The sequence below is a fragment of the Trichechus manatus genome, unplaced genomic scaffold, assembly GCF_000243295.1.
Source record: "Trichechus manatus latirostris isolate Lorelei unplaced genomic scaffold, TriManLat1.0 scaffold00082, whole genome shotgun sequence".
Classification (NCBI taxonomy): Eukaryota; Metazoa; Chordata; class Mammalia; order Sirenia; family Trichechidae; genus Trichechus; species Trichechus manatus.
In genome coordinates, this window is record NW_004444018.1 from 10,929,152 (window position 1) to 10,955,965 (window position 26,814).

Below are 26,814 nucleotides of genomic sequence, written 5' to 3' on the forward strand. Positions count from 1 at the left end.
GCTAGAGGGGCTCCCAAGCCATGAGAAAAGAAAACTAAAGAAAACCAAAAAAAGGCCCTGGGTATCCCACCAGCATGGCAGCATGCACTGGGGAAGCAGTTCCCCAGCTGAGCAGCACCTCACAGCTTGTCAGGAAGAAGCAAAGATGGCACACAGAACCAGGTGTTTGAGAGAAAGGAGGGGGAGGAGGTGACAGGCAGGGAAGCAGCCGAAGAAAGCAATACCAGCAGCAAAGAAACGGCACTAAAGGAGCCGACCTGTGTGGGTGGGGCGAATGCAAGTAGCACAAAGCCAGTGCCTCCTAGCCAGCCAAGCCTAGCTGGGAAACGGCAGAGGCCAAGCAGGGGGAAGAAGGGTGGGAGGTGAGAAAGTGTATGTTGCTGGTTACTGGGTGCTCTCTCCTGCTGGTAGCTCCGTGGAGCTGCTTTCCTGTACTCCTTGTCTGCTGATCTCCAACAGGAGTCCAAGATGGCAAATCTGTGCTTCGTTAGCTGATAGGGGACTTCTGCTCGTATCTCTCCTTGCTTTCTGTTCTCTGTCAGTTTCCTATTCCATTTGGTGCATGGCTGAGTTCTTTGTCTCTTCATTTGGCACTTAGGGTTCCAGAATCGACATTTGCCTCTGTTTTACTTAGTTTTTCAGGTCTTTACTATGGAGGGACAGCGTGGTGCTTCTGCCTATAGTGCCATGTTGGCTCCGCCCTCGGGTAATTAGTTTTTGAAGATCATCTAAGATCATGAAATCTCATGGCCCTTTTTATTAGGAACTTCTAATGTTCATTTTGTTTTCTTATGATGGAAAAATAAATGCATCTAATCTCTTTCAAGCTTATCTTTAAAAATCAAATATTTTCCTTTCATTATTAATGTTTTAAGACACATCTTAGGAAGAAACGTCTTTAAGGAAAGTACTTTGCTGACTGGTTCAGCCTGGCCACTTGACATTTTGTGTTTGTTCACCTGAACCACAGTAGCTTTTGAATACATCAGTTTGTCCAGGTGTTGACCAGTAACCTAAAATTAGCCTCCAAAATTGGAAGGTGCCAAGAGACCAAAGAAAGAGGTAGGCAACTCCAGTGTGGCGGCAAAGGAGTTTTACTAGGGAGACTTACATCTTGGGCGGTCCCTGGTGGCCGCAGGACCAAAGCTGATCTCTTCACCCTGCAGTGGAAGGGCAGAGATTTTATAGTGGTGGTGGACAATAGTGGCCCCATGCCAGGGGCTTACATAAGAACGCAAACTTTAGTGAACTGGCGGCTCATGTTCGGCTTTGCAAAGCTTGTTTCCCCTTTAGTCCACCCCGCAAGGCCAGTCTCATTTAGTAAAAGAGACCTCATTCCCTCCCTTCCAGGAACAGATATCGAAGTGGAGTTGGCTGGGTGCCATATGGTGCCCGAGCATGTGCAAGAGACAGAAAGTTACTGTGTGCCCAGAACAGGGGGAAGGCTTCTCTGATAAGGGGAAGAAACTGGGAAAGAGAAGGTGACCCAGTTCCCAGCCTCCTTATTGGAGAGCCAAAGGCCTTTATTTAGGAAACCTGGATGGGAATCATAAAGGCAGACCATTCCCCCAACAGAATTCACTTTCATTAGAATTGGTTCGCTACTAAAGAACATATAGTTCTTTTTGCCTATTTCAGTAATACAAACCTGAATATAAGTTAAAGAGATAAATGTCTTATAAGAAAAAGAAAAAAGCTAAATATACCATCTTTTAAAAAAAAATGGGCTTGTCACTTTTAATCCCTTAAGGGTAGGGGCCTCTGTATATCTAAATATCTTTGTATGTCACTCAGCTACATAGCACATGGTGCCAGGAACATAATAGGTGCTTAGTAAATATTTGTGGAATGAAAAGCCATTCCTTACCCACATTCGTTGATGTATGCCACTTGAGTCACACTGACCTATCAGAAGGAAAATAATTATATCATCACAAGTAAAATATATTATCTTCCTACTAAGGGAAGTGTTCATTTTGCTTCGTCTTAATGTACTGTCCTGCCTTATAATATCGAAACTTTTACATAATTAATCTGTTTTTCTCAACTGACTTCTAATTTCTCTGAAAACTGGGAACCATAGTTGTTCATCATGTTTTCTTAAATTCCACTGCTTTCTTCTGAGTTAACTTTTGTTTTCATTGAAGTACATTCTTCAGAGGCATTGGTTTGGCAGGAGTCTGTGTCTACCAGTAGTCTTCATATATCTGAAAATTTCTTGTATTTTAACTGGGCATAGCATTCTAGATTGACAGTTATTTTCTGTCTGCACTTTGACAATATTCCATTATCTTCTGGTGGTGGTGGTGTTGAATAAAAAGTCTACTGTTCATCTGTTGTCATTTCTTTGTAGGATACTTGTCTTTTCTGTCTGGTATTTTTAAGATACTCTCTTTATCTGTGATTTAACAAGGTACAGATTTATTTCCACTTTTCCCATTAGGGATTCTCTCTGCTTTTTCAGATGAAAGATTCATACCTTCAGTTCTCTATATTATCTCTTTGGCATTATCTCTTCACTTTTTTCTGTTCTTGACTTCTAGCGTTCTAAAAATTTTGGTATGTAGTCTGCTATGTCTCCTGTTTCTTAATTTCTCTTTCTTATTTCCTTTTCTTTGTTTTCTTTTTCCCTCTCTCTTCACTGCATTCTGAGTACTTTCTTGAGTTTTTCATCTTTTATTGTAAAGCTGCTGAGTCTACTGCTCAACCTAGATTTTAGGGTTTTTTTTTTTTTTTTTTTCTGTTTTTTATTTCAAAACTACATTTTATTTTTAAAGTTTATATTTGGTTCTTTTTTCAAATCTGCCTCTATAATGCCCAGTTCTTGCTGGTGGATTCCATTCCTTCTTTATCTTTTTGAGTGTGTTAATGATTGAAATTCTTTCATATTGCTTTATCATCTGTACCTCCTCAGGTATGGGTTCTCACATGGTAGTGGTTTTCATGGTAGCGGGTCTGAACTCCTCTTTAGTGAGAGTTTTCTCTCCCGTTAGAATCACAGGCATTCTCTGGATTATGGAAGTCTTCCTGTGGTATGTTTTTATTCACCCCTCATTGAGACCTATGGTTTTCACTGGTTCTGGGCCAGGTTTTTATGTTGGTTTTTCATCTTCGTTTTTCCATACCATACAGATGGTGCAAAATCAGATTCCACAAATGGCACAAGCTGGAAGTTCCATTTTTTCACCAGTGAATTTTTCTATCTAGAGTAAGAAGGTAGCCTGCTTCTCTCCTGTGTCCCCAGCCTCGGCTTCCCAAGGTCTAATTTACCTTTTAGTCCCTGTTGAGTTTTTTTGTTAGTTTGTTTTATTTTTAATGAAAGGAGATAACTCACTTCCGTGTCATCTTCTCACACACAGGGCCTTGTAGACTGTAACTTAAGACCGTTGGGGCTGCTGAGCTTCAGTTCCAGCTCACTTTGAATTACTTCTTTGTTTTTGGCACCTAGACATTTTCCTCTCTTGCTTTTGATTTCAAATATAATTTTTTTGTTGCTGTCAGATTGTATCCAATATTTATCTTTTTGGAATGGGATGGGGACTTTGCACATTATTCAGTATACCATCTTATCAGGGAAATTGGTGTCCCTCGGTGGTGCAAATGGTTAATGCATTTGGCTGCTAACTGAAAGGTTGGAGGTTCAAGCCCCTCCAGATGTGCCTCGGAAGAAAGGCTTGATAATCTACTTCCAAAAAATCAGCCATTGAAAACTCTGTAGAGCACTGTTCTCCTCTGACACACATGGGATCGCCATGAATCAGTCGACTTGATAGCAACTGGTTTAGTTTAAAATAATTTTTTTTCTGACTATAGTTAGCAATTTACATTAAGCAAACAATCCATAGTCTGTAAAATAAATGTGATTCTGTAATTTCAACCAACTGTAGTTAACATCTTAAAATCACTAAATATGCTTGCAACCCAGTGAAGGCTGAAAAGAAGTATTATAAAACTGGTTTCTAATTTATTTAATTATCTCATAAAGATTATTATTTTTAAAGTTTGTCTACTTATATAAAATTAAATAACTGAAAGACTGCTTAATAACTTTGAAATTACTGAGTTTTAAAAATGTAGATATTACATTTTTATGACATCATTATATAATCATGAATTTATATCCTTATTTGGAATAGTGGATATCAGCACGTGTATGCCCACAGTCTTGGCAACAGAAACACCGTATTGTTGCTATTTACTTTTACATCAAAGAAGATATGAAAGTAATATACCCCTATATCTCCTTTTTAAAGCTCTAGGTAACATCTTCTGACATAATGATTTTAGTTGGAGAATACTATATACTTGATTATAAAAAGTATTGGGAAAAAGTAAGACAGTCTCCTTATTTCACCAAAAATAATTGTTTTTCATACCTGATTTTTGCTTCTTTCCCTTTTTTCAGACATACCAAGAAAAAATCAAGAAAGATACATCGACATACACAAAGAAAGGCCAACAACCAGGTAAAGGAGACATTTCCTTTCCCTTTTACATTTCATACCCTGTAAGCCAGAAGAAGAAAAAAGTCTACCGTACAGACCAGACCACCTTCATAATTGGAGAAACGCCAAAAAGGATTCGCAGGTATGTCCTCTGAGACAACGCTAGGCTTTAAGAATAATTCTCAAAATAGATAATAAAACTCCTTAGTAAAATATACAGATTGTTTGAATTATGACCATACCTGGCACCTGAATATTTCAGAAAAATGTGATTTTTTATACTTTAAAAACAAAATTCCATATGTTTTAGATGTTTTTAGAAGGCTAATCAGAGCTCTGGTGGCACAGCGGTTAAGAGTTCATCTGCTAGCCGAAAGGTTGGCAGTTTGAGTCCACCCGGCACTCCTTGGAAACCCTATGGGGTAGTTCTACTCTGTCCTGTAGGGTCGCTATGAGTTGGAATCAACTCAACAGCAACGGGTTTGGTTTTTTTTTTTTTTTTTCCCAATCCCTGATTTGATAAAAAATGAAATTGTTTTATAATAGAGAAATGAAATACTTCATTGCATTTTATTCATTCATTCATTGAATATTTATCGAGCTGGCTCCTGAATATACAGTGTGAACACAGGCAGACATAGAACTCACAGTGCAGCAGTGAAGGTTGACATCAAACCATAAAATTAAAACACGTAAAAAAAACTTATAATTAAATCATTTTACAGTGGTATGTTATAGGGAAAAAATGGACAGGCTACCTTGATAGAGAATAATGGGGGGTGGGGAGGGGTGCAGCCACCTTTGTATTGGGTATCAGAGATGATCTCTCTGTGTAGGTGATATTTAAGTTGAGCCCTGAAGATAGCCTTGCAAAGACCAGAGTAAGAGCACCCCTGCGGAGGGGAGAGGTCCATTGTGTTGGAGGAACTGAGAGAAGACTGGCATACTTGGTGCATAATAAACCAAGTGGAGAGTAGCATGAGATGAAGGTAGAGACATAAATGAAATTGGAGCATGCAAAGCCTTGAAGACCATGGAAAGAGTTTGGACACCATGTAGGTCCTCAAGCCCAAGAGAAGTGAGAGTTTCAAAAAGGAAGGAGGATGTAACTTTATCAAATGCTGCTGAGAGCCGGAATAAGATGCAGTGGGAAAGGGCCTACTGGACTTGAGGTCCTTGGTTGCCTTGACAGGAGTAGTTTCAGAGAAACGGAGGGCAGAGGCCAGGTAAGGGTAAGATGGGTGAACAGTGAATGGGGAGACCCTGTGACAGCTTTCTGAGTTTGGATTGGAAAAGTAGCAGTAGCTGGGGGCATTGTGAGGACAGGTCAGTTTTTTAAAGTTGGGAAGATAATAGACCCTGTTTGTATGCTGAGGGAAATGACTAATAGGGAAAAAAGAGGTCAGACCAGAGAGGTGATAACAGAAAGAGTGAAGTCTTACAGGCAGGAGATGGGTGCAGGCCATGGCGACATCTGGCCTTTGAGAGGCATTGCAAGAGAAGGACGAAGACAGGCTTTTGTTTCCTCAGTGAATGGAGAATGGAGGCCGTCCTTTCAGAGAGAGAGAGAAGGTACGAAATAACTCATTTATAAAGTAGAAAAGTAAGCTTAGTAGGACTAGAATTCCTGGGGAATGTTAAGTCCTTGTTTGAGATGAATTTCAGTAAAACCATCTGTCCAGTTGTATAGTATTATTTAGCAAACTTCAGTTGCTCTGTTGCAGACACAGAAAGGGAGACGGCTGATTTCTACAAGAGGTTACAGTGCAGGGAGAGAGAAGCAAGGAAGCTGAGGGGTGTTTGCAAAGGAGTAATTATAAAGCTGCAGGTAAGCTGGACAGGGAGAGGCTGATGGATAGTGAAAATCACAGGAGTCAGTGAGTTGGAGGGCTTGATGAGGACAAAATTATATTGCGTTGTTGTTGGGAGGGTGTTAGTGAGTGAGCGGGTGAGCTGGAGCATTTGATAATTGAATTCAGGGTTTTGGAAGTTGTGCCATTGATGGTAATGACAAGGGCAGTGGTATGTGACCTTCGGAGACGGGGGCTGACATGGAGTGGAGATGAGTCTTTGGAGGTGAGGTGGAGAAGTTGGGGGGGGGGCAGGTGTTTGGCGAGGCATCCACATAGATACTGACATTATCCAGGAGATAGGGTGGAAAGCAAGATTAATCTAGGATCTTGAGTGTTCAGTGAATAGCAGGAAGCAACTAAAGGGTCAGTTAACAAGATGAGGCAGAGAATGGTTTAGGTGGCTGACATAAACCTTAAAGAGGGGACCACGTTTTCAGAGAAAACAGTGGCCTGGAAGCAGAATGTGAAGCCTGAACCCTGAGGTTAAGGAGGTGAGAGCCTTGTCGTGAGAGGGCTTCATGGGAAGGAGGCAGTATCTTCAGGGGACAGCCAAGGGTGAGTTGAGACCGGGAGGCAGAGGAACTGCTCAGCATGGAAACTGAAGACACAGGGGGTTGGTAGATCATAGCCTAGATCCAGGGGCACCGAGGAATGGTTTGGATCAGATCAGAGCAGGTAGAGATCAGGAGGGGATGAGAAGCCCATGGTGATAAATGACTGAGAGGTAGTGCCTGAGGTAAGCAGGGATGGGAGGTGTGGTTGGGTTAGTCCTGATGGTCTCTGGGGACACTGTGCTGGCTTTGTGGGTTCAAAATTCTTCCCTCAGTGGTGTGGCAACTCCCTTGGGAAGCAGCAGTCCAGGGAAAAGGCTGATCCCTCAGCTGCACATGGTGGTGTTGTGGCAGCTGGAGAGTTGCATGAATACGCAAGCACCTCCGGACACTGCTGCAGCAACACATCTCCTCGCAAGCAGATCTGCAACCATTTTTGCAGCACTTATTTTGCTAGGAAGCCCACCATACATTTTACCAACCTGAGCAGCAGATGTATCTTCATCCTCTTTAACATTGTATATCAAAATATAAGTATTAACAGTGATTAATTTTGCCCTCCCTTCCTTTTTTCTACCCAGCCTAGGGAATAAATGCCTCATACTAAGTGAAAATGTGAAGGGTGTCTAATGTTAGAATGCCAGCACCTAACTTAGGGAACAATATCCCACTGCTGACACCTCCTCTTTCTTGCTAACCATGCTGGTTTATCAAAATCAAGAATTTGTACTGTGTCGCAGCCACGTAAATTATTTGAATGAAGTTTTCAGTCCTCCTTTCACTTCAGAATCCTTAGGTAGAGAGATGATTTTAGCTGCATTCTACCTCCTCTTCCCCAGTTCTTTCAAGAAAAGGGGGGAGAAATGTCAATTTTATCCATGATAATAACTACACTCTGATGCACTTGCTGAAAGATGCCTACCTTTTGGGTCCATTCCTTTTACTTTCTCTACGTGGCTTATGGGTGTCTACTCTGGTTTGGTAAATTTTCGTCACAGAGTGGCTAGCTTATACCCTGATGGTAGCATGCAGTTCCTTAAATTCTCACAGAAATTGTTTTGAAGACCAAGAATTAGGAAAGAGAGTTAGAAGTCAAAAACAAAATGAATTACGATTGTAACTCACCCTGTACAGGGCTGCATCATGGCATAACTCACATACAGCTCAGATAAGATGGCATGAGAAGCAGCTTGTCTCTTAGAGGTGACAAAATACGGGGTCGCTGGTGGGGTCATGGTTGCAGCACAGCAAAGGTGAAGTTAGTTTGGCAGCTGCTGAGACACTACAAAGTCTTAGATAAATAAAGGACATCAAATTGTGACTTTGCCAATCATTTCATCTTCACAAGCACAAATATTTATTACAAAGCAATGCAGATGGATTTGAAGATGATTAATAAACAAAATAATAATATCCCATTACTCCTGTGAATTCACTCATGTGAAGTGAAAACGGGAACGTTTTAAAAACATGCTTGTTGCTTTCCAGCAAGAACATTGGCACTTTCCAGGACAGAAATTTGGAAGCTTGTACTTGTGTTATTAACTATTCTGTTGGACATGAGCATAGTTATTCATCAGGCATATGTAGTATCTGGATTTTGTAACACTCACGAGGACTAGGAGCCATGGGGACTGTGTGCCATGTTTGCTCACCTGAAGCCACAACAGCACCATGGGCATGCAGTATGGTTTGCCACTAAAATCAACAGAGGTATAAACTTCATATAACCTGGTCTGGGAGGCAAAAATAACAGTGGCATTAATGCTCCTACTTGTTGTTGTTAGGTGCTGTCGAGTCGGTTCCGACTCAGACCTTAGGTACAACAGAACAAAACACTGTCCAGTCTTGCACCATCCTCATAGTCGTTGCTGTGTTTGAGCGCATTTTTGCAGCCACTGTGTTGATCCGTCTTGTTGAGGATCTTCCTCTTTTTACTTGACACTCTACCACGCACGATGTCCTTCTCCAGGGACTGGTCCCTCCTGATAACATGTCCAAAGTACATGAGACGAAGTCTCGCCATCTTCAATTCTAAGGAGCATTCTGGATGTACTTCTTCCAAGACAGATTTGTTCATTCTTCAGTCATGGTGTCTTCAATATTCTTTGCCAACGCCATAATTTAAAGGCATCAGTTCTTCTTCAGTCTTCCTTGTTCATTATGCAGCTTTCGCATGCATATGAGGCAATTGAAAATACCTTGGCTTGGGTCAGGTACACCTTAGTCCTCAAAGTGACATCTTTGCTTTTAACACTTTAAAGAGCTCTTTTGCAACAGATTTGCCCAGTGCAATGCGTCATTTGATTTCTTGACCGCTGTTTCCATGGGCATTGATTGTGGATCAAGTAAAATGAAATCCTTGATAACTTCAATGTTTTCTCCGTTTATCATGATGTTGCTTATTGGTCGAGTATTGAGGATTTTTGTTTTCCTTATGTTGAGGTATAATCCATACTCAAGGCTGTAGTCTTTGGTATTCATCAGTAAGTGCTTCAAGTCCTCTTCACTTTCAGCAAGCAAAGTTGGCTCATCTGCATATCACAGGATGTTAATGAGTATTCCTCCAATCCTGATGCCCCGTTCTTCTTCCTATGGTCCAACTTCTCGAATTATTTGCTCAACACACAAATTGAATAAGTATGGTGAAAGGATACACCCCCGACACATACCTTTCCTAACTTTAAGCCACTCAGTATCCGTTGTTCTGTTCGAATGACTGTCTCTTGGTCTGTATACAGTTCATCATGAGGACAATTAAATGTTCCGGAATTCCCATTCTTTGTAATGCTATCCATAATTTGTTATGATCTACATAGTCAAATACGTTTGTATAGTCAGTAAAACACAGGTAGACATCTTTCTGGTATTCTCTGCTTTCAGCCAAGATCCATCTGATATTAACAAGGATGTTCCTCGTTCCATGTCCTCTTCTGAATCCGGCTTGAACTACTGGCAGTTATCTGTCAATGTACTGCTGTAATCGCTTTTGAATGACCTTCAGCAGAATTTTACTTGGGTGTGATATTAATGATATGGTTCAATAATTTCCACATTCTGTTGGATCACCTTTCTTTGGAATGGGCACAAATATGGATCTCTTCCAGTCATTTGGCCAGGAAGCTGTCTTCCAAATTTCTTGAGATAGACAAGTGAGCACCTCCAGCACTACATCTGTTTGTTGAAACATCTCAATTGATATTCTCTCAGTTCGTGGAGTCTTGTTTTTCATCATTCCCTTCAATGCAGCTTGGTCTTCCTCCCTCAGTACCATTGGTTCTTGATCATATGCTACCTCCTGAAATGGTTGAACATCGACCAGTTCTTTTTAGTACAGTGACTCTGTATTCCTTCCATCTTCTTTTGATGCTTCCTATGTCGTTCAGTATTTTCCCTGTAGAATCCTTCCGTATTGCAACTTGAGGTTGAATTTTTTCTTTAGTTCTTTCAGCTTAAGAAATGCTGAGCATGTTCTTCCCTTTTGGTTTTCTAACTCTAGGTCTTTGCATATTTCGTTATAATGCTTTACTTTGTTTCTCGAGCCATCCTTTGAAATCCTCTGTTCAGCTCTTTTACTTCATCATTTCTTCCCTTTTGCTTTAGCTACTCTACATTCAAGAGCAAGTTTCAGTCTCTTCTGACATCTGTTTTGGTCTTTTCTGCCTTTCCTGTGTTTTTAATGACCTCTTGCTTTCTTCATGTGTGATGTCTTTGATGTCATTCCACCACTCACTGGGTTTTTGGTTGTTGGTGTTCAGTGCATCAGATCTTTTCTTGGGATGGTTTCTAAATTTAGGTGCAGTGTACTCAAGGTTGTATTTTGGCTCTTGTGGACTTACTCTAATTTTCTTCAGCTTCAACTTGAACTTACATATGAACAATTGATGGTCTGTTCTGCAGCTGGCTCCTGGCCTTGTTCTGATGATATTGAGCTTCTCCATCATCTCTTTCCATGAATGTCGTTGACTTAATTCCTATGTATTCCATTTGATGAGGTCCACATGTATAGTCATCATTTATGTTGTTTAAAAAAGGTATTTGTAGTGAAGAAGCCGTTGGTTTTGCAAAATTCTGTCATGCCGTCTCCTGCAACATTTCTATCACTAAGGCCCTATTTTCCAACTATTGATCCTTCTTCTTTGTTTCCAACTTTCGCATTCCTATCACCAGTAATTATCAATGCATCTTGATTGCATGTTTGATCAATTTCAGACTGCGGAAGTTGGTTGAAATTTTCAGTTTCCTCATCTTTGGCCTTAGTGGTTGGTGTGTAAATTTGAAGAATTGTCATATTAACTGGTCTTCCTTGTAGCAGTGTGGATGTTATCCTATCATTGACAGTGTTGTACTTCAGGATAGATCTTGAAATGTTCTTTTTGATGATGCATGTGAAACCACTCCTCTTCAAGTTGTCATTCCTGGCATAGTAGACCATATGATTGTCCAATTCAGAATGGCCAGTACCAGTCCATTTCAGGTCACTAATGCCGAGGATATCGATCTTTATGGGGTCCGTTTCATTTTTGACCAGTTCCAGTTTTCCTAGATTCAAACTTCATACATCCACATCCCGATTATTAATGGATGTTTGCAGCTATTTCTTCTGATTGTGAGTTGTGCCACATCAGCAGATGAAGGTCCTGAAGGCTTCACTCCATCCACATCATTAAGGTCAAGTCTGCTTTGAGGAGGCAGCTCTTCCCTAGTCGTATTTTGAGTGCTTTGTAACCTGAGGGGCTCATGCTTCTGTACAGTATCAGTGTTCTGCTGCTATTCATAAGGTTTTCACTGGCCAATTTATTTCAGAAGTAGACTGCCAGGTCCTTCTTCCTTGTCTGTGTTAGTGTGGAAGCTCCACTGAAACCTGTCCACCATGGGTGACCCTGCTGGTATTTGAAATGCCAGTGGCATAGCTTCCAGCATCCCAGCAACACGCAAGCCACCACAGTACAACAAAATGGACAGATGCATGGGGAAAACTCGTACTTACATATGTTAAAAATAAATCATTATTTACCCTAAGGGTTCTCTGTGTACAAGATAAAATTAAAACTTCTGAACTTGGCACAAAGGACCCCTCGTGATCTCCAGCATCTTCCTTTGGCAGCCTCCTGACACTTCTATGCGCTGGCTCCCTGTGCATGTGCCCTCTTCCTGGAAGACTTCCTCTCTTACCTTTACCTGACTGACTTGTCCTTGAGGCAACAGCAGAGAGGACACTCCCTCCAGGAAGCCTGCCCAATCTTTCTTGTCCACCACCAACCACTGGCCTAGGTGCCCCTTCTCTGGGCTCCCATGGGGCCCTGTATTTACCTCCATCCTGGGATCTATCACGCTATCCTCATTTGATTTTCATGTATTTGTCTAGACCCCAACTAGACTGTAAACTCCTTGAAGATAGGGAACTGAGTCTTGTTCACTGGTGTATAGTTCCTACTACAAAAAACAAACCAAACCTATTGCTGTCGAGTTGATTCCGACTCATAGCGACCCTATAGGACAGAGTAGAACTGCCCTATAGGGTTTCCAAGAAGTGGCCAGTGGATTTGAACTACTGACCTTTTGGTTAGCAGCTGAGCTCTTAACCACTGCGCCACCAAGTTTCCTACTACACTGCCTAGCAAATAATGTGTTATTGTGTGTTGTAGAGTTGATTCTGACACATAGCACCCTATAGGACCGTGTAGAATTGCCCCATAGGGTTTACTAGGCTGTAATCTTTATGGGAGGAGATCACCAGGTCTTTTCTCCTGCCGAGCCACTAGTGGGTTCGAACTGCCTACCTTTTGGTTAGCAGCCAAGTGCTTAACTATTGTGCCACCAGAGCTCCTTAGCAAATAATAGGGCTCTATAAATATTTGTTGAATGAATAAATGAATGTTTTAAGGAAATGTTGTATAAAATACAGATATAGTTATAAAACTGTTTGTGTGCCGGAACACCATTACGGCTTTTGTGTAGAGGAATGTTTGCAAACATTAGGTTCTCCTGGCTCCTGACCCAAACTCAGCATCAGCAAAGCAACACGCTCACCTGGAGAAAGGCAGAGTCCAGTGTCCAGGGTTCCGAAATGGTCTTTTTGCTTCCATCTTACCAAGGTTCCAGAAGACCCATTTCCTCACTCATGCATGTAACAGCTTGTATTAGTATCATGTACTAAGAATGCTACTCACTTCTTGAGTGTCTACTCTGAAGTTGGACCAGTTGGGGAAAAAAGAATCTAGGTTTATCAGTTTAGAGCTTTCCTTTAGGCTCATCAAAAAGTGAAATTTCTATTTTTTATTTGTGGAAGAAGAGGAAAAGGGGAAAGAGAAGAAAACACAAATTCCTTTCTTAACTTACAGAATTTTCTCTTTTCTGTTAAGACCCTTTGTTTATGATTTTATTTTATGGGACTTGAATGCAATATAGATTTTCAAAATACATATTACATAAATTATAGTTCTCATGCCAGTAATAAATTGGCTGACTAGAGGAGCAGCTTGTTGGGATCCCTTCATTCCCAGGAAATACCTCATAGTATAAATTAGAATAACTTAGAAAGCTGGTGATATCATGAGCTAAAATATTGTTTTCAGGAGCTTAAGGGAAGATTCTACTAGTATAAAATACATTTTCATTGTGGAATTAAGCTAACGTATGCTAAATGAATACAATTACATTGCTTTGTCGCTACATTTCATGTCATTGATGATGAGTTTTCAAAATAAATTGTAATAAAAGTAACCACTGGTTTTATTCATTAAATATTTAGAAAACAATTTGAAGAAATGGCTTCTTACTTTAACATATCTTCTGTAAAGGAATTTGCTGAGCATATAACTAATGGCACATCAGAAGAACGACAGAAAATTCTAAGAGACTTTTACGGTTCTCAGTATCCAGAAATAAAAGATTTTTTTGTGGATTCTGCTTCAAAATTAATCAAATCTGCCCATGAGAAAGGAGAGAAAATCAGGAATAAATCTGAAGAAAGAGAATCTCTTATGAAGGAAGAACTGTCAGACTCTGAAACTTTGTCCTTTAAAGATTCTACCAAGAAAATTTCTCAAATTTGCAGCCCAAAACTATATAAAGAAAAATCAATCAAGCTTCAAAGTTATGATTTCTGTGGAGAAGCGGTGTTTTCTAATGATACAGAAACTGAGAAATTACCTGTCAGCTCTACCCAAGAGATTGACGATGGGCTAAAAAGCCAATTATCCAAAGATACTGTAGCATCTTGTTCCCCGAACTGTAAGTCTGAAGTATGTGAGAGAAAGTTTGAAAATACCATGAAAGACCAACAGGACTTAACAAAAATAGATATTTCAAGAAATGGACCCCTTTTCAAATCAGAAACCAAAAAGATAGACAATCCAACATTAGGAAACATTTCTATGGGAGAGTTACTTGGTGACACCTCTATTCTTGATGACCTCTTTAAAAGTCATGGGAACAGCCTCACACGCCTGCCAAAGAAAGTTCTTTCAAGGCCCATGGAAAAATCAAAACAGAGGCCAAAAGATTTCTGGGACATACTGAATGAGCAGAATGACGACAGTCTTAGTAAACTCACCGACTTGGCAGTAATAGAAACTTTATGTGAAAAAGTGCCCCTTGCCACATCCTCCAAAAGGAAAGAAGAGCTAGAAACTTCTCTTTGGAAATCAAACAAGAAATTTTTGTGGAAAAAACGTAACTCAAGTGATACAGATGAAAACACAACCAGTACGTAGAATAATGTGTAAACATACAAATGAATTACTACACCAGTGAACTTCTGCCACACATGTTTACAGCACTGTATTCCACACAAATTATATTACCTTAAACATAGTTGTCAACGTGTATTTTTATTAAACCCTTGCTGTAGGGTATTTTTAAGTCTACAACGTTGTTATGTGTTGTTTTGACTATATTGTAATATAAACCTCTTATGAAATGGAAGATTCTAGATTTGTAGTCAGAGACTTAGGGCATCACACTTATTTTGTAATTATATGACCTTAGATAAGTCACTTACCCTTTGTGTGCCTTCATTTTTTAATGTGAAAGATGAAGGGTTTGAACTAGAGCATCATGAGTGTCCTTCTAGTTTAAAAAAGTTTCAATTCACCCTCCCAGATAACATTAAATCATAGGCCAAATCATGCCCACCCCAAAACCAAGTGTACATTGATATGTTTCTTATGTTTTTTTCTTACTAGCATTTGGAAAATCACTAAATTGTTTTCCTTATCCTTCAGTATCATGTTTTACTATGATTACGTTATTTTAGGTAAAAGTCATAACTGGTACTGTATGGCCATTTGTTAAGATAATTTATAACAGTTGTATAACTTTACTAATACTAAAGTAATATGCTTACTGCCATTAGCCACAGAATGTTAGTGCTCTGATTTTTATACAACTATGATTTAATTAATATAAATAAAGATTTGTATAGTGCCTTTGTATTAAGTATGAAGAATGAGTAATCAATTTATTTTATTTGGAACTGTTATATTTTGTTAAATTTAATGTATATGGTTTATAACCAAACTAGAAAGAGTCATAGTTGAATTTATTTAGAAACTCACTCTCGGTCCGTGTGTGCTGGGCACGTGTGGGTGTTGTGCGTACAGTGCGTACCATGTTTTACCATGCTAGGAGCTCAGGATGTACAGAGAGGCACTGCTAAGTGTGAAAGAAAGGATATCATGTCTGCAAAGAATCATGTCCATAAAGCCCCTCGCATCGTGCCTGGCAAGTTGTAGGCAGGGACCTGACGCTTCTACCGACCCACGTTCAGATGGACTGCCGCACCTTTCCCACAGTTGAGCTCTCAGGGCTGTGATAGGAGGAAAAGCCCACCAAGAAAATGGCAGTGAACCAAGAAATGATCCTGCTCAGCGACCATTGTTACTATGCTGAAGGAAATGGACCTTTGGCATACTCAGGATGTGGACAAATTGCTCAGAAATGGAAACAAAAAAACATTTTTTTCTCAAGGGACTGATGGCCAAGTAAGTTTTCCTTTAGGGCAGTGTTTTGCCCTAGAGAAATGTGACCCTAAGTAAGAAATCTATTTTATGTTGGGGCACAGTTCGTTTGTGCACATATGTATATATGCTTGAAATAAAATGTTTATGAAAGTATTTATATGCAACACACTTTTATATTATTCTTTTCTATTCCATTTCAGGCATTTGTTTGTTTTTGTTTTGATGAGCTCATAATCCATTAAATTGATTTCAGGACCCACTAATGATTGGGAACCACAGTTTGAAAAACACTGCTTTAGGTTATACAGTATTAGTCATTTTGTTTGCTTCTTGGCAGCTGCATTGTATCCAGAGTTATTGATGCTACATTCTGTCATTGCAGGCCTTTCTAGAAAAATAATGGGTAATGTAGTCTGTGGAAGACTTGGCACGTACAGGTCATTAGCTCACTATGTGCTCCACTGTATGAGGATTTTTGATAAGCAAAGAGGTCCCTCTGCCATCTCATTGTATAGACGGACAGTATATTTCAGATATTTTAATAAAAGTACATCCTTCATAAAATACCTTTTAAAATTTTTACATAGACATGACCTTAGAATCATAAAATGATATTCATGCAAATATTAGCTCTATATTCTTCATATATAAAGAAATGCTATTATAGAGTTTTACCAGCGATTGTCAAATTGGGAGCAAAAATGCAGGCCTGGAGTTTAAAAATTAGTTTTCAGTGGTTGTCAGGGAAACATTCGTCCTTATTATCACACAGAAATAGTGTGCCAAGCAGAGTCTGGAGCCCAGTATCAAAAGGAGACAGTCTGTCAGAGAGTTTTGAAAGGAAGCTGCCATGGTTAACTTTCCCTACAGTGGGACAGTGGAAAGAGGTTGGCTCAACCACTAACGAGTCTGGGAGCAGGCCCCATGAGGATCCGACAGTAAGAATCCTTCCCACCTCTACCTCACTGGTGCCGTGCTACCAAACTCGGCCAACTAAATGTGTCGCCCAGGGCGAATCCCTTAGCTTCTTCCAGCCTCAGTTTCCCCTTGTTTAAATTAGAGGTGGACTAGATTGGTGGTGTTCAAGAATTTTTTTTTTAAACTGAACTTCATCTTAATCAGAACCTCAGTTACTTAACGGCAATTAAAAATGGAGGTCTGCAGGATCACAACAGAGGGTTTGGGACAGAGCTGGAGAAGGATGTAGAACAAAATTGTAACACACAAAAGACCAGATTTACTGGCCAGAAAGAGACTGGAGAAACCCCAAGAGTATGGCCCCCAGACACCCTTTTAGCTCAGTGGTGAAGTCACTTCTGAGGTTCAGAGGTCAGCTGGGGATTGGACAGCCCCATAAAACAAAACGGGACTAATAAGGCACAGCAGTCCAGGGACAAGGACTAGAAGGCAGAAGGGGACAGGAAAGCTGGTAATAGGGAACCCAAGGTTGAGTAAAGGACAGTGTTGACATGTAGTGGGGTTCTTAACCATTGTCATAGGGCAACATGTGTACTGTTTAATGAGAAACTATTTTGTTCTGTAAACCTTCATCTAAAGAGAATAGCAGCACAACTGGAAGAATACAATCGATGTCACTGGATTATGCATGTAGAAATTTTTGAAATGGTGTATCTTTGGCTATGTATATTTTCACCAAAATAAAGGTCGAAAAGGGAGAGAGTTGACATGTCGTGAGGTTGTTAACCAATGCCATAAAACAATATGTGTACTGACTTTTTAATGAGAAACTATTTGTTCTGTAAACCTTCACCTAAAGTACAATAAAAAAAAAAAAGAAATACCAAAAAAGAAAAAAAATGGAAGTCTGCTGGTTCAGGCAGCACCCCTGTGGCTCCATGGAGCACTAGTTTGAAAACCACAGAGATGAGATCATTGCTAAGAAACTTTCCAACTTCAAGTTTCCGTGATTCTACTTGGCCATAATCTGTCTTTGCAGTGACACAGTTTCTGGCTGCTAGCACTCTCCACACAACTATTAATATTGGAAACTGAGGCAAGATAACAGGAGGACTTGCATTTCCATTCTTCAGGGCTCCCTTGAAGCCCTGACACTACTACTTCAAGTAAATTAACATCCGCAAGTGGTGCAGCCGCCCCTAAGTGTTCAAGGAAAGAAGGCCTTAGTTCTTAGGGATGAGTTGGTGATAAACTTGTCGTTAGTCCATAGCAAAATGAGAAAGCCAAGGGCAGTGTAGGGCTTTCGTAAATTAAGGTTCAGTATGTGCAGTTTTTAAATTCTGAAATTATCTTCCTGATGTTAGAATAGCCCTCTTTTATGAAACGATGATAGTCGAGCATAGTTTTTATTCTTTTATAAAAAGTTGGTAACCACGTCAGTTTCTATATTTGACATTTACTGGTCTATAAAATCCCAAAGAGTGAGGCATCAACGGTCTTAAAGGTCAGTTTTACATACAAGGAAATAGAGTTCCATAGGTCACTCTGTCACAAATGCAGTCAGCAGTGGATCTAGGACTGACCAAGGAGGACATTGAACCTATAAGCCCCTTTAAGAGGAATATGCCTTCAGAGAGCCAAGAGTGCAGATCTCTTTTTAGGCTCCTTACCTAATTCCAATGGTTTGCACACGACCGCTAACCTAAAGGTTGGTGGTTTGAACCCGCCCATCCATACCTCGGAATAAAAGGCCTGGCTATCTGCTTCTTCCATTAAGGTTATGGTCAAGAAAACCCTATGGGAGCCAACATAGCACTATAGACAGATGTACCACACCATCCCTTCACAGCAAAGACCCGAAATCTAAGTAAAACAGAGACGAACATCAATCCTAGAACCCAAAGTGTCAAATGAAGAGTTAAAGAACTCAACCAAGCACCAAATGGAATAAGAAACTGACAGAGAATAGAAAGCGAGGAGAGAGATGAGTGGAGGTCCGCTATCAGCTAACGCAGCACGGATTCACCATCCTGGACTCCTCCCCACCCCGCACCCTTCTTCTCCCTGCTCAGCCTCTGCCGCTTCCCAGCGGGTCGAGCGACCACTGTCCAGGAGGCACCAGCTTCGTGCTGCATGGTTTTGTACCCCACACACTGGCCAGCTCCTTCAGTGCCATTTTGTTGTTGCTGGTGTTGCTTTTTTCAGTTCTTTTGGTTTCTTCTCTGCCTCTCACCTCCTCCCCCTCCGTTCTCTCGAACACCTGGCTTCCTTTGCCATCTTTGCTTCTTCTTGAGAAGCTATGAACAGTCGCTTGGCTGGGGAGCTGCTTCCCTGGTCTGCGCTGCCACGCTGGTGGGATCCCTGGGGCCTTTTTGTTTTGTTTTGTTTTTTTTCCCTCCTTTTTGTTTTTTCTTCACTTCTCAGTTTCTCATCTCTCTCTAATTACCTTCTTTTCCTCTCTCCTGAATACCTGGCACTGTGTGCCATCTCCATCCCTTCTAACCAGGCTGTACTGCGAGGCTTGGGAGACACTTCCTTGATCTGCGGAGCCTCGCTGGTAGGATCCCTGGGGGCCTTTCATTTATTTATTTTCTTTTTTCCTTTTTGTTTTTCTTCATTTCTCAGTTTCTCATCTCTATCTACTTTCCTTCTTTTCCCGTCTCCTGAATACCTGGCGCTGTGTGCCATCTTTGCCCCTTGTAGATGGGCTATAACCCAAGCCTGGGAGCCACTTCCCTGGTCACCAGTGGGATACCTGGGGGCATTTCTCAATTTTTATTTATTTTACTTCTTTTTTCTTTTTGTTTTTCTTCATTTTTGTTTCTCATCCCTCCACTCCAACAGCAGGCTGCCGCAGCACTTTTTTTTTTTGCTCCTGTTTCTCTCCCCTCTCTCTTCTTTCCCATACCCATCTTAGCTCCACACATCACAACCTCGCCTGTCCCTCCTGCCTACCTGCACCATGCATTGATCATTGCATCCCCAAGAAGCACAGGCATGGCCTACCAGATCCGGCCCTTCACTGACCCCCGGCCTGCCCTGTTGGACCCAGGATGTGCCACAAACAACCCATTTCAGCCCCTCCCCTTCAGCTGGACCCACACTGCTGCACCATAGCTGAGCGATTGGCCCTGCCCATTGAACAAGGAGGTGTAAAGTATCATGCCTTCAGATGAGCAAACAACAAAGAACACAAAGCCCGTCTGCCCAGACATAACCAAATAAAACAAAAAAGCAGAACAAAACAAATCTACTGTCAATAAAGAAGATAACTACTGAATGTCCCAAAGACAGCAGACAATATCAAAATATATAAAAAAAAAATAGAACAGGATGATCCCAGTAGGCGTCCAAAATAAAACAACGGATGACTTTCCAGTGGAAGAAAAAGCACTGGAACTACCTGATAGGGAATTCAAATTTCTAATATTCAGAGCTATCCAAGAGTTAAAGCAAAAAGCAGACAAAAATGAGGGAAAAATAGACAAATTCTTGGAAAAGGTAGAAAAACAATGCAAGAATTTAGGAAAATAACACAGGAACAAAATGTCAAAACACATTCACAACTAGAAATCATACAATAACAACATGTAGAAATCCAAAAGATAACAAGATTTCAGAAATAGTATCATAGACGATCTGAGGAGCAGGTTTGAAACAATGGAAGACAGGATCAGTGAAATTGAAGACAAACACTTGGATACAACTTTCAAGAAAAATCAGAAAAAAGAAGAAAAATGAAGAAACCATGAGAATGATGTGGGATACAATCAAAAGCAAAAATTTGTGAGTGATTTGAGTTCCAGAAGAGGAGGAGAAAATGGAAAACACAGAAAGGATCACTGAAGAACTGCTGACAGAAAACTTCCCTAATACCATGAAAGATGAAAAACTGACCATCCAAGAAGCTCAACAAACCCCATATAGGATAGACCCCAAAAGAAAATCACCAAGACATTTCATAATCACGTTCACTAAAACCAAAGAAAAAGAACAAGTCCTGAGAGCAGCTTGAGAAAAACAAAAAGTCACATAGAGAGGGGAAACAATAAGACTAAGCTCTGATTACTCAGCAGAAACCATGCAGGCAAGAAGGCAATGGGATGACATAAATAAGACCTTGAAAGAAAAAAAAAAAAAATGCCAACCAAGAATAATATATCCTGCACAACCCTTGTTCACATATGATAGTGACATTAGGACATTTCCAGATAAACAGAAATTAAGGGAATATGTAAAAACCAGATCAAACTTAAAAGAATTATTAAAGGGAATCCTTCGGCTTGAGAACAAGCAACATCAGACCACAGCCTGGGTCTAGGGCGCAAGATCACAGTAGCCAGATACCAGTCTAGGAATTGAACTCTCAAGGGCTATTCAAAACCAAAAGATTTACAGCAAGGAACCAGAGAGGTTAATCTATAAATGACAACATCAGAACAATAAAAGAGAGAATAAATGGTGTAGGTATAGAACTTTCTAATAGAGAGGAAGGCAAGGTGTTATCAAGTAATAAAAGGCTGGTTCAAATCCAGGAAGATAAGGGTAAATTTCAAGGTAACCACAAAGAAAGTTAACAAACCTACTCATCAAAATAAAAAAAAACATAAAAGTCTCAGTAAAAACAAAATCTACAAAAACAGAAGAAATGAAAAAAAATCTACAAACAAAGGGAATTCAGCACAGGAGAGTAAGAAGAGCAAAGAAAACATCAGCACCACAAACAAAAAGCACTACAAAATGACAGCAATGAACTCACACCTATCAGTCATTACTCTGAAAGTAAATGGCCTAAATGCACCCATAAACAGACACTGACAGAATAGATAAAAAACAGGATCCATCAGTACACTGTATACAAGAGATACACCTTAGAAACAAAGACATAAATTTATTAAAAATTAAAAGACGGAAAAAAATATATCAAGCAAACCACTACCAAAAAAGAGCAGGAGTGGCAATACTAATCTCCAATAAAATAGACTTTAAAACAAAATCCGCCATAAAAGACAAAGAAGGGCACCATATAAGGATTAAAAGAACAATTCATCATGAAGAGATAACCATAATAAATATCTACACACCCAATGACAGGGCTCCAAAATACATAAGCTCTAACAGCACTGAAAAGAAAAATTGACAGTTCCACGATAAGAGTAGGAAACTTCAACACACCTCTCTAAACGACAGAACATCTAGAAAGAAACTCAGCAAAGATACAGAAGATTTAAAGGCCACACTCAGCCAACTTGAACTCATAGACATATATAGAACACTCCACCCAACAGCTGCAAAGTACACATTCTTTTCCCACCTACGTGGAACGTTCTCCAGAATAGACCACATCTTAGGCCACAAAGCAACCCTCAACAAAATCCAAAACATTGAGATAATACAAAGTATCTTCGCTGACTACAATGCCATCAAAGTAGAAATTAACAACAGGAAAAACAAGGAAAAAAAAAATCAGTTACATGGAAACTGAATAACAACCTGCTTAAAAACCACTAGGTAATAGAAGAAATCAAAGATGGAATCAAAAAATTCCTAGAATCGAATGAGAATGAAAACACATCATACCAAAACCTTTGGGGCATAGCAAAGGCAGTGCTCAGAGGTCAATTTATAGCAATAGATGCACACATCAAAAAAGAAGAAAGGGACAAAATCAAAACACTAGCTACACAACTCAAAAAAATAGAAGACAGCAAAAGAAGCCTATAGCCACCAGAGGAAAGCAAATAATAAAGATCAGAGCAGAAATAAATGTAATAAAGACTAGAAAAACAGTTGAAAGAATCAACAAAACCAAAAGTTGGTTCTTTGAAAGGATCAATAAAATCAACAGCTCATGCATCGCTGGTGGGAATGCAAAATGATACAACCACTTTGGAAAATGATATGGCGCTTCCTTAGAAAGCTAGAACTGGAAATACCATATGATCTAGCAATCCCTCTCCAAGGAATATATCCTAGAGAAGTAAGAGCCATCACACGAATAGACGTATGCACACCCATGTTCATTGCAGCATTGTTCACAGTAGCAAAAAGATGGAAACTACCTAGATGCCCATCAACAGATGAATGGATAAACAAATTATGATACATACACACAATGGAATCCTGTGGAACAATAAAGAACAATGATGAGTCTGCGAAGCATCTCATAATGTGGATGAATTTGGAAGGCATTATGCTGAGTGAAATAAGTCAATCAAAAAGGTTAAATATTGTGTGAGACCACTACTATGAAGATTCATGAAAAGGTTTACACACGAAAAGAAACAACCTTTGATGGTTACGAGGGAGGGAAGGGGTAGGGATGGAAAAACACTAAATAGACAATAGATAAGTGGTAACTTTGGGGAAGCCAGCACAACTTGTCCAAGGCAAGGTCCTGGAAGCTCCATAGACACTTCCAAACTCCCTTAGGGACCAAATTACTGGTCTGAGGGCTGTGGGGACCATGGTCTTGAGGAAAATCTAGCTCAATTGTCATAACATAGTTGATAAAGAAAATGTTCTATATTCCACTTTGGTGAGTAGCATTCAGTGTCTTAAAAGCATGTGAGTGGCCATCTAAGATATTCCACTGGTCTCACCCCTTCAGGAGCAAGGGTGAATGAAGAGAACTAAAGATACAAAGGAAAGATTAGTCCAAAGGACTAATGGACCACGTCTACTGTGGCCTCTACCAGACTGAGTCCTGTGCAGCTAGATTGTGCCTGGCTACAACCACTGACTGCTCTGACAGGGATCACAATAGAGGGTCTCGGACAGAGCTGGAGGAGGAAAATGTAGATCAAAATTCTAACTCACAAAAAAAGACCAGACTTAACTGGACTGACAGAGACTGGAGAAAACCCGAGAGTATGTCCCCCAGACACCCTTTTAGCTCAGTAATGAAGTCACTCCTGAGGTTCACCCTTCAGCCAAAGATTAGACAGGCCCATAAAACAAAATGAGACTAACGGGGCATACCAGCCCAGGGGCAAGGACTAGAAGGCAGTAGGGGACAGGAAAGCTAGTAATAGGGAACCCAAGGTCAAGAAGAGAGAGCACTGACATGTCATGGGTTTGTTGACCAATGTCATAAAACAATATGTGTACTCTTTAATGAGAAGCTAGTTTGTTCTGTAAACCATCTAAAGTACAATAAAGAAAAAAGAGTATTACAAAAAGAAGAATATATAAAAGACACAAATTTAAAAAAAGAAAATCCTACGAAACAATTCTACACTGTAACACATAGGGTCAGCATGAGTCAGAACTGACATTCCATCAACTAATAACAACAAACCTAATTCTCATTGAATCATCATTGATGAGACCTTGTTTTCAGTCTTTCTGAGAGGCAGGAAAGGACTGGCTTGTAAGCTCAAGAACAAGTCTTGGCCCTGGCATCCTCGCCTTCTGGCACTAGAGCCCCCATGGAATTGGTGGTGGTGGCAAGATGGGAAGAGCTTACTTTTTCTTTGTTAACTGCAGGATGGCTAACTTGCCCCACTGGCTCTCCAGGAGCTTTAGGTATGAAAACAGCCTATTTGGTGTTAACCCTCTGCCCTAGGTGGAAAAACTCAGATTTACCCTCCCTTCCAAGTCCAAGGCTATGTGGTTCCCAGCCCCCAAAGCAAGTCACAGTCACTGGGGAGACTTAAACACACTCATGTCCAGTTCCCTCCCCAGGGGGTCTAGAGTTGAGCACTGGCATCCATTTTTATCTTTAGAGTTTCACAGGAATTCTTATTCATTGATGCTTTGCATGAGCTTCGTTGCTGGGCAGGCCTCACCTGCCTGACCTCTTCCCTTGGGACTTTCTGCTTCCACAGAGGTTCCTCTGTAAGCCAACCTCCCTCCCCCCATGACACAGCGGTTGTGTCACTGAGCTATTGCTGGAGCCTATTCCCTGCGTTAAGCCCTCTTCATTCTGTTCCTATAAAAATACCCACACATAGCGGCGTTTTTCTGATTATGCTTTGTCAATTTGTGCCTTATTTACTTTGCTGCAGGTTAACATATTGTGGTGGTTATATTTATCCACTAAATTTCCAAACTGGGGACCAGCCTCAATTATATCTTTCCTTTTTAAAGAGCAAAGATGTCACCTTGAATACTAAGGTATGCCTGATCCAAGCCATGGTATTTTCAATCACATCATATGCTGGAGAATGAATAAGGAAGACCTAAGAAGAATTGACGCCTTTGAATTATGGTGTTGACGAACAATATTGAATATACCACGGACTGCCAGAAGAATGAAAAAAATCTGTCTTGGAAGAAGTATAGCCAGAATGCTCCTTAGTACTTTGGACATGTTATCAGCAGGTCTCAGTCCCTGGAGAAGGTCATCATGCTTGGTAGAGCGTCAGCTGAAAAGAGGAAGACCCTTAATGACATGGATTGACTCAGTGGCTGCAACAATTGGCTCAACCATAGTGATTGTGAGGATGGCGCAGGACTGGGCAGTGTTTCGTTCTGTTGTACATAGGGTCAGAGATAAGTCAGAACAGACTCGACGGCACCTAACAACAACTCAATTATATAAGAGAATGATGCCTTTCTGTCACTGAACACCCAATTGACAACACTTGGTTTCTTACTGCTCCCCTCTGTAGTTTAAAATCAAGAATGCCTCTTTGCACAGATGTCTTTTTGGTTAGCTAAATGGGCCCCCTCAGCCTCTTTGAAAGAAATTACTGAAACTCCCTTTATATTGTTGGAGCTAATCTGGAAAGGGACAAAAAAGTGTGCATCTGTGAATTTCTTATTTGTCTCTAAGGAAACTGTAGTGAGTCATCCTGTAAAACTAAAATATGAATTATTTCCTCCCAATGTGCCTTTAAACTTTGGGTTTTCTTTATTTTTTATAAAGTGAGACATGCCTCTGAACTGAAAGATAGACTTCAAAGAAGGCTCGAATAGAGAGAAGGCTACATCATATATATTTTCTTCTTTGCTAAAGCTTTAATAAAAGCATTGATAGGAACATAAAATGATACTACTTTTTCAAAACATTAATGCTAATATGCACTACATGAGACCTTCTGCTCTCATATGATCAGTCAGCACACTGTGACCCCTCTCTGCCCACTCTGCCAGCACCCTCAATGTGCTACCAACATTCCACTTGGCCTGTCTCCCATCCATCTGCCCCTCCAGCACTGATGTCCCTCTCTTCCCATTGACAATACCCTAAGTGCCCTTCCTTCTCTGCTGCCTGGCAAAGGCCCAAGTTGCTTCCAGGTCATCCCCAACCACTGAGTCCCCCTCCCCACTCCCCAGCATCATGTTGCCAATCTCAGCGGGGCCCTCCATGTCCTGCCCAGCAAACCCCATAGGTTTCCCTCCTCAGTCAGCTATCTCCCATTCTCCCCAACACTGCATCAAACCTTCATCCTTCTGAGACTTCTTTAAAAAAAGAAAGAAAGTCGTGGTAAAGTTAACGCCGACTCATGGTGACCCCATGTGTGTCAGAGTAGAACTATGCTCCACAGGGTTTTCAATGGTTGATTTTTCAGAAGTAGATCACCAGGGCTTTCTTCCCAGGCACCTCTAGGTGGGTCCAAACTTCCAACATTTTGGTTAGCATCTGAGCACCTTTACCATTTGCACCAACCAGGGACTCCCTAGGACCTCTTAAACTTCCCCAATTGTCCTGTTTTAGTACATGACCTGACCCTCCTACCCCACATGAGGGAGAATACTATCTAGAGAGTTGAGCAGGCCAGCAAGGTGGGAGAAGCTTTGACAGAGGAATTCCAAACCCTCCAGAGGCAGATCACCAGGCAAGTCCTCCCCCAGGGCAGCAATGCACTGAGGCACCAGGAAAAAGCAAAACCAGACAGTCCCAGGGAGCCCTCACAGCAATGCCAGATGTCTCCTGAGATCCGGGGCATGCTATGTTCTGGAAGGGCGCAATGGTTCCTAAAAGACCACTCAAGGCACAGCAGTGTACTGGGCAATGATGGGGAAGACAAGCAAGAACCAGGAAGCATACAGTATCCCTTAGGAGGGTGTGTGTGTAAAGGGACAAGACCTGCCAAGAAAACCAGCCTCAAACAATGCCATGCTCTCCCAGTGG

At 40.8% G+C, this 26,814-nt stretch overlaps 1 protein-coding gene across 8 annotated transcripts in view; it reads left to right on the plus strand.

The window, feature by feature from the left end:
• Window positions 1–17,058, plus strand: part of ERCC6L2 (ERCC excision repair 6 like 2) — a 194,914-nt gene extending 177,856 nt beyond the window's left edge. For 2 of the 8 annotated variants that reach the window (XM_023735820.1, XM_023735821.1), the window contains 2 exons: window positions 4,406–4,587; window positions 13,604–17,057. In XM_023735820.1, the coding sequence (XP_023591588.1) occupies window positions 4,406–4,587; window positions 13,604–14,567 (1,146 nt within the window). In that variant the 3' untranslated portion in view covers window positions 14,568–17,057. Of the gene's footprint in view, window positions 1–4,405; window positions 4,588–13,603 lie in introns of all 8 variants that reach the window. The other 6 variants (XM_023735825.1, XM_023735826.1, XM_023735822.1 and 3 more) reach the window with 4 other exon arrangements.
• The last annotated feature ends 9,756 nt before the right edge of the window (window positions 17,059–26,814 follow it).